Source organism: Hakea prostrata, chromosome 8 (assembly GCF_041222555.1).
Source record: "Hakea prostrata isolate BN-2017 chromosome 8, UWA_Hpros_2, whole genome shotgun sequence".
Taxonomy (NCBI): domain Eukaryota; kingdom Viridiplantae; phylum Streptophyta; class Magnoliopsida; order Proteales; family Proteaceae; genus Hakea; species Hakea prostrata.
The window spans coordinates 6,666,069-6,680,341 of record NC_142607.1 but is presented as its reverse complement, the minus strand read 5'-3'; the positions used below and the strand labels follow the sequence as shown (position 1 = coordinate 6,680,341).

At 37.8% G+C, this 14,273-nt stretch overlaps 1 protein-coding gene across 2 annotated transcripts; it reads right to left on the bottom strand.

The window, feature by feature from the left end:
• Nucleotides 1-105: 105 nt before the first annotated feature.
• On the bottom strand, nucleotides 106-12,019 carry LOC149006534 (beta-glucosidase 40-like). Of its 2 annotated transcripts, none has more exons than XM_089165611.1 (12): nucleotides 11,633-12,019; nucleotides 4,710-4,776; nucleotides 3,523-3,581; nucleotides 3,204-3,279; nucleotides 2,907-3,066; nucleotides 2,550-2,805; nucleotides 2,347-2,462; nucleotides 2,043-2,266; nucleotides 1,859-1,890; nucleotides 1,666-1,768; nucleotides 943-1,051; nucleotides 106-758 (listed from the first exon to the last, which is right to left on the bottom strand). In XM_089165611.1, exons 1-12 carry the CDS (start codon nucleotides 11,798-11,800, stop codon nucleotides 587-589), a joined length of 1,542 nt encoding a protein of 513 aa, XP_089021737.1. In that variant the 5' UTR covers nucleotides 11,801-12,019; the 3' UTR covers nucleotides 106-586. The 2 variants fall into 2 exon arrangements, with proteins under 2 accessions (XP_089021737.1, XP_089021739.1); XM_089165613.1 differs by lacking the exon at nucleotides 11,633-12,019 and adding an exon at nucleotides 5,531-5,804.
• Nucleotides 12,020-14,273: the final 2,254 nt, after the last annotated feature.

Genomic DNA, 14,273 nt, shown 5'->3' with positions numbered 1-14,273 from the left:
TAGATTGAGTTTTTTTTTTAAGGAAAAGACACCTCAGTGCCTGAGGGCGACACTAAGATTGGTAGTCAAAAGATTATTGGCTGATCAATAAACACTCTAACATCACCAACCTCTCCCCATGGAGCCATGATGGTTTTCTGATCAACAATCAAATGGAGATTTTCTGATCAATTATCATCAAGAATTGCCTGAACTGGTCACTCCATGCATCAGAAAGAAACCTGATCTAGATCTTGATCTTAGTTTAGTAACCTTTCTGCTTAAAGACAAAATTATATATCCCAATTAATTAACTTCTAATATTACCAGCTGGTTTTTGAAAGTGAAAACAGTTTGTGTTATCAGTGATCAGAGCCTGATGATCAAGAAGATGGAAGCTGAAGGAGCTCATTGACGAAAAGCAAGGATTTGATTGAAGAAGAAGGTTAAGAGAGTATTCTTCAACTCATCTCTTTTTTTCTTTTACTTTTTATATCTTTTCATTTCCAAACAGCAAGAATAGTCTGTACAGGGAGTTTGAATTTTCTTCAATCACTGAACATCTATTAATTGGATTTTCATTGCAAATTCAATACTATCGAGAAGCTTAAGAAGTCAAGAATTTTTTGAACCACTGAACAGAATCTTTAGGGTATCGCTTGAGGTTGTCTTTGTAGTCCACAAAGTAAAGACCGAACCTCGAAGTGTATCCAGCAGCCCATTCCCAGTTATCCAGTAGTGACCATACAAAATACCCTCTCACGTTACACCCATCTTGCCTGCATTAATCACAAACCCGCAACACATTAATTAATTAATTAGCTTCTAATCTAATTTGAGTTTAGATTTCAACCATTCTAGGTTAACATTTTTGGTCAGAGAGAGGAGAGAGAGAGAGAGAGAGAGAGAGAGAGAGAGAGAGAGAGAGAGAGAGAGAGAGAGAGAGAGAGAGAGTATACATACTTGATAGAAGCTAGCAAGTTTGAAAGGTATCCACTGTGATATTTGATCCTTTTACCATCCTTAAGAGCATCTTTGGTGGAGATCAATGGGTTGTTTGGGTCATCCATACCTGTCAATGAAATAGCAAAATATTTAGAAAAGAAAAAAAAAACAACTTTTATGGGGTATGACATTATCCTGTCAATGTTGGCAACCATATAAACCCAGACAGATAGTTGCCTAATTGCCTTAATTGGGATTGCAGGTAAAGGACTATGCTCCCCTCAAACCCGTCTATGTTTCGGGGGGAAAAGGGGGGAGGGTGCTCATTTCTAGCTCACCTTGTCAGTGCTCAAAGATGGACATTTTTTCAAACCTTTAGTGAAGGAGTGTGAGGGAAGCACAGTCTTCTACCCCTATGAGTAGATGATCTAGACTGATCACCATAGGGTACCCTGAGAAACATAAGTCCATTTTAGGATAACCCTACCTAATCTCCTCTTATCACCATATATTCAGGAAGGGTTCACCTTGTCAATGTTCAAAAGTAACCCTCTTCCTAAATATGTGGTGAAGATGTGAGGTTAGGATTATCCACTAAGATCCAAAATCGAGAAAGACATGGTGCAAAAACAGTCAAACATCGCCACCTCACACAATAGAGTAGCATTCTTTCTCCATGGTTTAGTTCTCTTGTCTAAAACTAATGGTGATGACAAAAATTATTTAATCATTAAGTATTACCGTTCTCAGTGATAATGACTGGTGGGTTTCCATACTTCTGTTTAATGTAGTTCATCAAACTTCTGATCCCCTGAGGATAAAAGTACAACCATATTGAAGATGCCTGCAAAATTAAGATGTAACCATAATTAGTAACAACAATTGATAAAATAAATTTATTTGAAATTCCAATATCAAATCTCTTTCAAATTACCCTCTCTCCGATTGGTTTCCCAGATTTGAATGCTGAAAAAAAAATCCCCCAAAAAAAAGAAAAAATCAGTATGAACTAATTAACAAAGGGTTCTCAAATTTGATAGAATCCAACTGGGGGATTAAGTCTACAAAATCAATGGATTCTGTTTGACAAATATGAACGAAAGTGAGTAGATACATACGAAGTGTAACTGCACCAGAATCTGCAATGCTGTCGTTTAAGAGAACACCAATTAAGTTGGTGGAGTTGGATTTTGCATAATATGTTGTGTAGTGATTAATGCCAACAAAATCCAAAGATCCTTTAACCAAAGAAGTCTCAGCTTTGGAAAATTTTGGTAACCTATTTCCTACTCTACTTCTCATTGAACTTGGATAATCTCCAAAAAACAAAGGATCCATGAACCTGTAAATTAACACATTAGAGTAAATAAAAAAAAATTGTATTAGAATTAAGTTATAATCTTCACTGATGCAAATATTTACCATCCAAGCTGAAAATCTTGAGCTCTTTGTGTTGCTTCAATATCCTCATTGGTGTTCGTCATTGGTTCAAACCAGATAACATCAAATGATATCCCCAGAGAGCCATGTTGTTTTGCCTGTATCATGCAGTAATTATCAATCTCTAGATCAAGCTGTTTACATCTAATGTAAGATTGATTCTTATGTTTTATATACTTAATTACCTTATATTTTGTCTTGTAAATGTTGGCAACAGTAGCATGAGCAAGAAGAACATTGTGACCAACAATGTAAGGCTCCGTCGCGGAGTTTCCGGCTCTACAGAAGAGGTGAAGAAGGATAGAGCAGCGACCGGGCGCCTGAAGACCTACATCATAACCTTGGATTGCAAATGTATGAGGTTCATTGAAGGTGATCCAATGCTTAACTCTGTCTCCAAATTTTTGAAAGCATGTCTCTGCATAAGTTGCAAAGTCTTTTCTGCATGAATATACAACATTTAAGTTCATTAGTTTCACTTACAGAGATCAATTAGGGTTTTGATTGAATACATAATGAAAAATTAAAGAAAATAATTTTACATGATTTGAGAGTTGAGCCATCCATTGTAATTGTCTGCCAAGGCTTGTGGAAGATCCCAATGATAAAGAGTAACATATGGTTCAATTCCTTTGGCTAGTAAAGCATTTATCAGATTATTGTAGTGATCAATTCCTGCCTGATTTACTTCTCCACTGCCATCTGAAAAACCAGCATCAGTTCTTCTTTTTCCAACAAAATAAGAAGGGTTGAGGTTCTATTATCCATGCTATATAGTGAGTTGTTGAAAAATTTTAGGGTTCTAAGATCTAGGGTTTTGATAAAATGGTATTGCTTACTAGGGAAAATCCGAGACCAAGCAATTGAGAAGCGATAGGCATCCATGCCCATGTCCTTCATAAGTTGTGTATCTTCCTGCATTAAACATTAAACACCTAATTAAATTTTTGTCTGTCAACTGTCCTTAAAATTTGAAGAAAGAATTTTTCAGATTTTATTCCTCTATATAATCATTGCTGTTTTGTTTCCTATTGTTAGATAATGTCATGTATTCAAATAAATAATCTAATCATCAGTAGATTAAATGTAAGTACCTTAACACTTTGTACGTATAGTTAATGCAGAGAAAGAGGGAAGAGAGAGGGTGAGAAGACTTACGTTATAACGATGATATTGATCCACAGCAACATCGGCATTACTAAAATCAAGAATCTTACCTGCACCATAAAGGGAAAGGGCTAATGAGAGATATACTGTCGGGAATTGATTATATATTTTTTAAATTGATAACCTTAGGCTTTTTTTTTTGGGGGGGGGGGGTGGTGGAAATAACTATTTCATATACATATAGGGCTTCACCTTGGCCCTAAGAGATTTGAATCTTCAACTTCACACTATGAAGCCTTGGTGTTTGACAATAAGCCAGCCCTTTAGGTGAAATTGTCCTTCCTCTGAATTATTATTAACAAAAAAGTAGAAACCTAGACTACCAAGGTGGATAGATCTAGATCCTCTATCTAGACAAGTAAAGGATTGTACTTAGGCATGTATACCTTTCTCGGCCTTTTGGCTAAGATCAAGTACTTAGGGGTGTAAACGGATCGGATTCAAATCGGATGGTAGTAATACCATGTTCACATCCTATTATATTCGACAGATTCGGATAATATTTTGTCAATTTTCGGATGGATTAAGTCGGATTCAGATGATAATCGGATAGTTATTTTCTTTATTAGATTCTTCTAAATGGGCATGAATATAGATTGAATACAAGTTGTTGACTACTTGTTTACATCTTTACCATTTTATTTGTGAGGGCTAGGTTTGAAATTTAAGAATTTAACAACTTTGATAGCTATTTTAATAGAAAATCTAGAAAAATAGTCACATATCACAAGTAAAAAATTTATAAAAAAAGAAAAATAAATCTAAATAAATAAATTAATCGGATAATTTTATCGGACGGATAATAATCGATAAGAAAGGGTATACCATATCCACATCCTATTAGTAATCGGATGATACCTATACACGGATGAGAATGCGAATTCAGAAGTAGATTTGGCTATTCTATTTACACCCCTAATTGTACTCCACCATATAATTAGGAGGGACACTCGCCATTGAACATCTATAGTTCACTTCATTAGTATTTAACGTAAAACCTCCTTCCTAAATGTATAGTGAAAAAACATAAAATCTAAACATGCAAATCAATCAGAAAATTGAAAATTCTCATAATCTTATGCATAAAAACCACGTGGCAAAAATGAATCTCTTTTTCAAAAAAAGAGGAAAGAAATAGACAATACACCAGAGCAAGCAAAATAAGAGCATTTACGTACCAAATGAATGAGAAAAAGTGTCCCAAACAGTTGGTCCCCTTCCATCTTCTTTCACGGCTCCTTCATACTGCAAACTCAAACCATTACCAAAAATGGAAAAAACTCAGAACGTTAAAACATCAAATTTTCTAATTATCGAATCCGAATTTCCAACTTTTGATTGGTTCATCATCAAAATGGAATCTCTAGAAAGGGACAAATCAATGAAAAAAAATCTCTAAATGGTGGGCCAGTCCATGGCTCAAATCCCAGAAATTCACTCATAGTTCATGATAAGGAAATGGATTGAAGTTTTTATCTCATTTTCTTTTCCCAACCAAACAAGGATTTTAAGAATAGATTTTAAAGGCCAAAGCTGATTGGTTCATTCAGAGGCGAAGTAGTATGGAATCATAGACTAGCTTTTCCCAGCTATTAGTCCTCGTAAGTAACGGTGAATCTTGACATCTGTGTGGAAGAATTTGCAAGGAAGAACGGTTGAAAATCGAATTTGATCCGATAGATATGGGTTATTTACTCGTAATTCACTCTAATTAACCCCATTGACGTTCTCTGCAAAACCTTCTTCATTTCCCATTGAAAGATTCAAGTAAAAAGTCTTTGAAATTTGAATAATTGAATTGAATGTGGGTTTTCTGTTTTGCAGAAATCCTTTTTCTACTGGGAAAAAAACAGAGTGGGTGCAAGAGAAAAACCCATTACGAACAGCAAACTCAGAACTGATTTGAATTGAATTGCCAAGAAATTTTGGAACCATTAGAGTGGATAAGTGAGATATTCTAGGAGATCGAGGATGGGAAGAAGCAGAAGTAGTGATTTACCTGGAAAGCTGAAGAAGCCGTTCCAAAGACAAAACCTTGTGGAAAACTTGTCCTGTGAATCTCTGAAACCTGTGAACTGCTCCTCTGGAACTCAAATGCCACCAGAACTAATACCCAGATAATGGCATTTCTCATAGTCATTCTCATCATCATCACAAAGATAGAGTTTGAGTCTTAGAGAGAGAGAGATAATGGGTTAATAATGATTAGAAGCTGGATGTTTTGGATTTATAAATGGAAAATGACTAAGGAGCGAGGAGACATTTTATTCCTTTCTGGTAAGACATTAAATGATGGAACGTTTTGAGTAGAGAAATGGGTCGGTGGCACCAGAACGCGGTTGTGGTGGTGGTGGTAAGGTCAAAAATAAACGATGATTTTCTTTTCACACATGAAATGTATGGAATAGGAAAGCATGAGAAAGAAATGGGTTGGTTAATATTATCAGTTAAAGGTGAGACAATTATGTGTTGTGCATAAGAACAGTGTGCATTCCTTACTGCATTTGTTCAGATATATATCATATATGGTGGTGTTCTCAAATCTAAAAATTCGGTTCAAGTTGGTTCCAAGTTCCAACCTGACAATTTGAACAAATAAATTCCCAGCAAAAGATGTCGACCAAATGAATCCAAATCCATTCTTGTTTGACCCTAGCTTGTATGCTGTTGCTGCTGCTGCCATCAATCATTCTCACGCGTTCATTGACTTATAGGGAACAATCACGTTTTTTCATTTTTATTTTTTCTTTATTTATTGAACTAGCAGGCAAAAAAAAATTTAGTAGTGGAATTACGAGTATAAATGAGGCTTTCTAAGATGTCTTAGTGATGATTAGCATGGAATCTGATAACGGGAAATATGAACTGGTCTAAACCAATTCGGTTTAACCCGAACTAGGTCGGAAAGATCAATCAGATCGGGTAACAATCAGGTCCAATCAAATTGACCAAGTAAGGTGGTGGAATAAGTGATGTAATCCAGAGATAGTATTCGGATTCACTATTCGTATTCGTGGTACTCAATCACTAAGATTGTTACGACTTACTGGTTTGAGTTCAGTGAACTCGGCCTGAAACTATAATGTATGACATCACAAGAGAAGGTATCTGAATAGAACTATCACTATTCGAATTCTTATTGTTCAATACTTTCTTGTTTTCTTTAGTGGACCTACTAGATGTCGGAGGTTACTCGGTCGAGTCATTCTTGGGTTCACGGTAGGGAAGATTGTGGGAACAATTGGGTCGTGGGAACTCGATAGCCATTATGAGGACAGATTATCGGTTTGGTATCGAGAGGGTCGGGGAGGTACAGGCAACCTGGGGGCATTAAACCTCCGGGTGGAAATTCCGAACTCCGTTCAACAAGATCTTCCAATTCTTCCAGACCCTCAAGCAAGTCAATCGGATGCATCAAATTGTTGAAGTTCAAGAACAATTAGCGATGAATCTATCCTGCGAGTTGATCGGGATGGCCATGCAACACATAATTGCTCCGGGATTCTGAAGTCCGAGGGAGCGGTGACCACCACCCTGTCGACGGATAACTCACAATCTCAAAGGGGGAGGTGCAAAGTCTCGAACCTGAGGTTATTCAAATCTCTAGTTGGAGGAGATGAGCCACATCACAAAGCTTCAAAGACAAACCATAATGATTCAAGCGGATGAGAGATATCATGACTTGGGCGATTGAAAATCTGGAAAGCTATGGTTTTAGGGATTTTCATTAAGCGTCTCGAGCGAGATGTAGGTTTAAATGCCCTACCTTCGCATACAACGGATCGAAGTGTCCTAAGCATCACATCACCATTATAAATCCGTCATGTCTACTTCTAGACACAATGAGCCTATGTGGTTTTTGATCATTGATGGATTAGATTGGTACCAGCTCTACCTCATGGCACTATAAGTTTGACATCTAGGTGACTTTCTTATTGCGTTTCAAGCGGAGTACAGAAGATACCTTGTTCGTTAACAAGGCGGTCCATTAGAATTTCTGGGATTAATTCCCATGCGTTAACTGGATGAAAACGCCTTCCACGTTTGTACCGGACTCATGAAGGCCTACTCGAGAACTCTTGCAAACACATGGAGCTTTCTCTCAACCGCCTTCATCAATTTACTTGTGATCCAGCTCTCTCTTGTCGGTGAATCTGCTTCCTTCCCGACCTTGCGTTTCTTCCGGTGTTTGGAGAGGGTTTTCTAAGCTCCACAGCTTCATTTGTCCCCTTTACGAGCACCTCGGAGCTCGGCTCGGCAATCAAGAGTGTTGTTTGACTTAAGGTGCGCTCCCTTCCAACCTCTTGTTGCGTTTCTGGGCTCTTGAGTCATGCTTTGACCCGGAGTTGGACAAGCACGCATCGCACACAGGTGAAGATTTACAATGATATGAAGTAACTCTAGTACGAGGTATCTATCCTCCGTGTGTGCTTGTAGCGACCAAAACTTTGAAGATATTCAAAGTCGAATGGAAGGATAGCTCCACCCCCACTCGTTGGAACTCTAGCATTGGGGACTCAATTGAGTTACATCTCGGTCTGGTGAAATGTGGTGGAGCTAAGCCTCCCGACCTCGTGGAATCTCTTGACCAGATCCTCACTAGGAGGGTGGTCGTTGGCTCTTCTTGTGGCACCTTCTTTGTTGGTGGGAGGATCGGGGTTATCTTTCCACGAGATCTTATCCTTGGTCTTCTTATCCTTAGATGGGACCGTCGTGTCTTTGTTGTGCTTTGCTCACCTCTAGCATGGTATGGTCTGAGATCATCCTCACGGACCGATCATATCCCGGTGTTTTGATAGGATGACTATGGCACATACATCTTCGGTAGACCCCAATGATGAAGAATTTGGGATATTCAACAAAATCCATTGAAGCAAGTTCCGATCTTCGTGGGATCATCCGTCGATCCTTGCTTCTTTGGTGATGGGGGAGGAGAATATTTGAACCTTCCTAGGACTTTTTGGCCAAGAGATCGGAATCGAGGAGAAGAGGGTGAACAAAGAGTATCTAGACCTCTAACCCTTAGTATTTGAGGAAGAGTTCTGTTCCAACAAAGTTACCCTCCCATCCGGTCAAGAGCTTCGTTTGGAAGATAGAACCAACGACTTTGCTCCTGTTTCTTATGCATAAAATTGAGGAACAAATTTAAGGTCGGAGTCACACCGACCTCCTTTTGTTTATAGGCCCCAAAACAAATTATGTTACGCCAACTATTTGGGCTAACATCCCCGGGCACATCCCAAATTGATTAAGAGTGTCAACAAAGGCTGGGTGCACGAGAGCCTAAAGCTACTAACAGGCATCCTCATACACAACAAACTCACCCGAGAGGTCGGTGAGACGCTCATAGAGCGGGGACTCTAGCACAAAATCATCTGGTATGCATCCGAGCTCGGATGAGTTCAAGTCACTCTCGGTCGGCTCAGGGACTGAACTACTCGGATCGAAATCTATATGTTCGGAGGTCCTAGGCGACTTCTCTCAAAGCAAGTTCGGAGAACTTGTCGCCATCTTCTCCTGTTTGTGCTAAACCAGCACGATACTTGAAGTCCTAAACTCCTCATCACTAGCCGGTTTGGCGACACCGAGCAAGAGGGTCAATGAGGTATCACTCTCGTGTCCTATACCGGAGGATGCCTCTGTTCGCGCCTCACCCTAAAGTGGGGTCGGGAGTCTTGAGGTTTAGCTTTCTTTTTAACACCATTACGTTCTGGCTCGAGTTCGTTAATGGAAGAAATGGAGTAGAGTCGAAAGGAATATACTCAAAACATAGCACCAAGTAGAGATAAAGTTGATAAAAATCACGAGCGACTTACTTGTGATGGGGGTGGAGTTCTTTTGAAGGTGAAAGAAGTGAGTTGTTCTTTCATGCAAAAATGCAAATCCCAAATGAGTAAAGTGAGAGTGGTTCTTAAACCACTTAAGAGATCCTAATCTAAGGGCCTAGATTGAAACCTTTGAACTTCAAAAAATGATTTCAATCTAATGTCTCCCGAGGAAGTCTCACCTAGACGGTTAATCACGAATTTTTCACTTATAAACTCCCAAGATTCCAATCCAGAGGATGAAAGGATAAAGCAAAGAAAACGATTAAAATTCATGCATTATCGAAACCGGGAAAACCATCATGAGACATCATTCATGCGCACGTCCGGAGTGCCCATTAAAGCGTGCGTCATTTCGGTTCTAACGGGGATCACATCAAGTGACATCGGCAATAGGACCTGATTTCTAACTATAAAAGCGTTTTGTGATCGGTAATTGGGATCAAATCTCCAAAGTCCGTTGACTATTCTTTGGGTTATGATACGGGAAATATGCTGTCTAACCATTCGTTTAACACGTCGGAAAGATCAATCAGATCGGGTAGACCAATCAGGTCGGACCAATCCGAACTGGACCAAGTAAGGTCGGTGGAATAAGTGAATCGTAATCCAAGAAGAATAGTATTCCAGTAGAATTCAACTATTCGTATTCAAGTGGTACTCAATCACTAAGATTCACATTACCACCGACTTACTAAGGATTTGAGTTCCAGTAAAAACTCGGCCTAGAAAAACTATAAAAATGTATGACATCACAAGAGAAAGGTATGCTGAATAAAACTATCACTATTCGAATTCTTATTGTTCATTACTTTCTTGTCTTCCTTAGTCGGGCCCCTGACTAGATCGTCGGAGGTGAAAACTCGATCTCCACGGTCGAGCTCATTCTTGCAGGTTCAACCGGCTGAAGGGACGACCAGGATTGTGCAGCAACATAATCTATTGTCCCTCACAGTTGGTGTGAGTTTAGATTTTCAATCTAAATTGAAATAAGGGTGAATATATCTTCACCTCCTAGAGCTAGAATCCTTTCATGTGCGGCAGAGCGTCTGATCTAGATTGAATGGCATAACTGATCCTAGTGCCCAGATCACCTCCTTCTCCCTAATCGCTTGAAGCTTCTTCATCACAAATTTAGTGGAGTCCATGTGGTATTTACTAGACCTGTAAACGGATTGGATTCGGCTCGGATATCCTGGCATCTGAATTCAAATCAGAATTTGACAAAAATTTAGAGAAGGCATCAAAATTCGGATATGGAACTTTGTTGGATATTGATAATAATCCGATCCGATAAACTATTAGATTATTGATTGGTGATTGTCATTTTTTTTTCTTCCTGATTTTCAATTTTCGGTTACCAATTACCGGTTTCCAAATTCGATTATCAACCTTTTTTTAGAGAAGAGTGTTTAATACTCTAATCTAGTCAAGTAATTTTCGATTTTAGATTATCCGGTTATCGATTATCATCCATTTTCAGAGAAAAAAAAATGTTGAAATACTTTATTCTATCCAAATATTATCCGATCCGATAAAGAATTATCCGCGGTAGCTTAGTGGATACAAATATTTTTTAGTAAGAAAAATTTCAAATGCGGATACTCTTAAACGAATACTACCAATACGAATTCAGAGATAAATTTTGGTTATCCATTTACAGGTCTAGTATTTATTGGAGGCTCTATCTTTATTCTTATAATTGTATAATTAAAAAGCTGTCCAAGAATGTATTCCAGAACAAGGAGGTGATCGCTACTCCTATTTTCATGTACGAAATGTCAACACTCATTCCTATTGATTGGAAACAATTTAAAACGACAAAATAAATAGAGAAGTCACTGTAAATAATTAGCTATCAAACAAATTCTAGAAACCAAAACGCTTGTAAGTTAAATTCAAACTCCGCGGCCCCTACTTCCTTCCCGTGTGGACTTAAATGCCATGAGAAGTGGAGCCTTTATGGTCACCAACAGGCTACAGGGACTACTCACATGGGAAACCAATAACTCAAATTTCTTTCTTTATTTGGTGACTGCATGGAAAACAGACATGAAGAATCTTTTCCACCCAAACAGATGAACTCCTACGGCATAAAATATTTTTCAAACCGGAAAAGAAAAGAAAACCCAGTTTGAAAGCAAGAAGAGACATGCATAACCAACAAACTCCAACCCAGAACTGATTTGGAATGCCAAGATTCAATGAATTTTGAAAGTGAGATGTCAGATATGGGAGAGCATGGAAATCAGTAATAAGTAGTAGCTAGTTCTTACCTGGAAGGCTGAAGAAGCTGTCCCAAAAACAAAACCCTCTGGAAAACTTGTCCTGCTAATCTCTGAATAAACCTGTGAACTACTTCTCTGCAACTCAAAGCTCACCAGAACTACTAATAAAGCCCAGATAACGATATTTCTTTTCATGGTCGTCATGAGATGATTCATAGAGAGAGAAAGAGAGGCCGGGAACAGTAACTATCAGATATATAAGAGCTGAGTGAGATGAGAAAGAGAGAGAGAGATCAAGGAAGAGTAAGGCATTAAATGATGAGAAACTGAAATGGGTTGGTGATGATGGTGACAAGAATCGGAACTGCCATATCTATTGGGCTAATAACAAAAGCTCTCTTTCTTTCTTTTCTTTTCTCTTTTTCCTTTTTCATCTTTTTGGGGGGCTGTTTGGATCTAATGGATCTTTTTTGTAAACCACCTTCTTGTTATTTCTTTACTCTTCATCTACCCTTTTCTTTTCTATTCGAATTTAAGGAATAACTGTACCAGGGAATCAACTGGGCCATTCATTTGTTCTACATACATCTACAAACTCATACACGGCAGAGCACAATTTCTCAAACTTACTTTCCCCAATTACAATCAAGGAAAAGAAAATTTAATTGGTATACTATATGTTGTTAACTGTTCTGTAAAATTTTAAAAATTTAAATACTATGGAAAGTGCAAAGGTGAGTGAGTCATTCATTGCCTATTGAGAGGGCCTACATTCTTAATTCAGGATAAAAGGAGTCATAGTTTGCCCTTTATTGCCTAATCCAATAGAGGAGGTTTTTTTTGTTGTCAAGAACAAGTAAACTTCATTAAATAAAACTGTTCAAGCCAGGAAACCTGGACGATAACAAAGAGGAATTAATCATGAACATTGGTGGAACATGCCACCATGATCTGGAAAGATCCAGATAATAGAGGAGGTTAATGTAGCTGTCATGGACTCCAATAGTTCACAGTAAGAGATGGATGACGGAGTAGATTCTAGAATTATAAATTTTGACAAGTCTTGAAAATGTGCTAGAAGAAAGGCCCCACACAAAACAATTTGCAGAGATTTTCAAAAATTGGTTTATGGGTAGAACTTGGACTCTACCATGCATTCAATTGAGGGGGCCCATGTGGAGGCTCCATTACATGTGAAGGGTGACTTGGCCATGGATAAAATGTATCATAATTTAGGGGTTAATCCAAAGGTTTGATTGGGGGTTGCAGGAAAGCTAAGATGTTATGGTACCCATTATGAGACTAATTGGTAGGGAAAAAATAGTGCAACTTGTGGACAAGGGAGAAAGAAGCAGCCTTACTCCAGTGTTTGTGGTTGAAGCAAATGACAAAAATTGATTGACTCTTGATGGAAAAGAAAACAGTGAGATGAACAATGAAACTTCAATCTTTGGTTCTTTTGATACGGAAGGGGTTTTCCTATCTTAAATTTTTTAGGCTGATTTTTTTTGGAATATCAAAGGCATGAGGTGGAAGGCAGGGATTAGATCTGTAAATGGATAGCCGAAATCCACCTCTGAATTCGCATTTGTATTCGTTTAAGGATAATTTTATTACCGGAAAATATATGTATCCGTACGTTAAGCAACCGGATTCGGATTTGGATAATAGCTTATTGGATTGGATAATATCCAGATAGAGTAACGTATTCAACATTTTTTTTCTTTGAAAATGGATGATAATCGAATTCAGATATTGGTAATCAGTAATGGAATAATTAGAAATTATCTAGTTAAAGTAAAGTATTAAACACTTTTCTCTAAAAAATTGGGCAAATAATCGGATTCGGAACTGGTAATCTGTAATTAGAAATTAGAAATACAAAAATATAAAAAAAATGACAATTAGCAATCAATAATCAAATGGTTTATCGGATCAGATTATTATTGGATATCCAATAAATTTTTGCATTCGAATTCGGATGCCTTCTCTAAATTTTTGTCGGATTCGGATTCAGATAGCGGTTTTGCTAATTGGATTCGAATTCAGATACTGGTGAATCTGAGCCGAATCTAATCTGTTTATAGGTCTAGTAGGGATCATGCTCTGCAAATGTATTTTTTACTAATTTTTTTCTTTTTATTCTTAATTTAATAAAATGACTTTTTAGTAGAAAAAAATTTGTTCCATTCAACTCGATATTAATATTGTTTGGATAAAATTTTTTTATTCAATTTCAATCAGATTCTTGGTTTAAAGTCAAGGGGTGGGGGTTGTTATATAGAACATTTATTGAAAATTTTTAAAACCCTAATCGAAACCCCTACAAAAATTAAGATACAATGTAACATTCTTAGAGGAAGAATTGTGTATATGTGGAACAATTCCTTACGTATATTTAAGTTATTTTTGTGCATCAATGCTCAACGTTGGCTCAACAGCTATTATCATCTTATAGTTAATTAGGGCTCTTAAGGTGAAACCTCAGCATTTAAGGAGGTAGGCATTTTACCCATCCTGAATGACATAGTCTTGGATCACTTAGAGAAGATCACTGTCTCTCCAGCCCATTTGTCTATGTAGAACTCTAAGTTATCAAAGAGGATGCAAGAGTTATGCTGCGTCCCATTTTAAGAACATTTGAAAAAGCTTGTAGTAGGAAAAAGGGGGGAGAAATGGCCTTCTTGGA

Bases quoted from the DNA above. Each gene is read 5' to 3' on its own strand.
- LOC149006534 (XM_089165611.1), bottom strand. From the start codon at position 11,800: ATGAATCATCTCATGACGACCATGAAAAGAAATATCGTTATCTGGGCT. The intron at 3,582-4,709 runs GTACGTAAATGC...TTTATGGTGCAG, and splicing joins CACTTTTTCTCATTCATTTG to GTAAGATTCTTGATTTTAGT. The intron at 1,891-2,042 runs GTATGTATCTAC...TTTTTTTTTCAG, and splicing joins TTCTGGTGCAGTTACACTTC to CATTCAAATCTGGGAAACCA.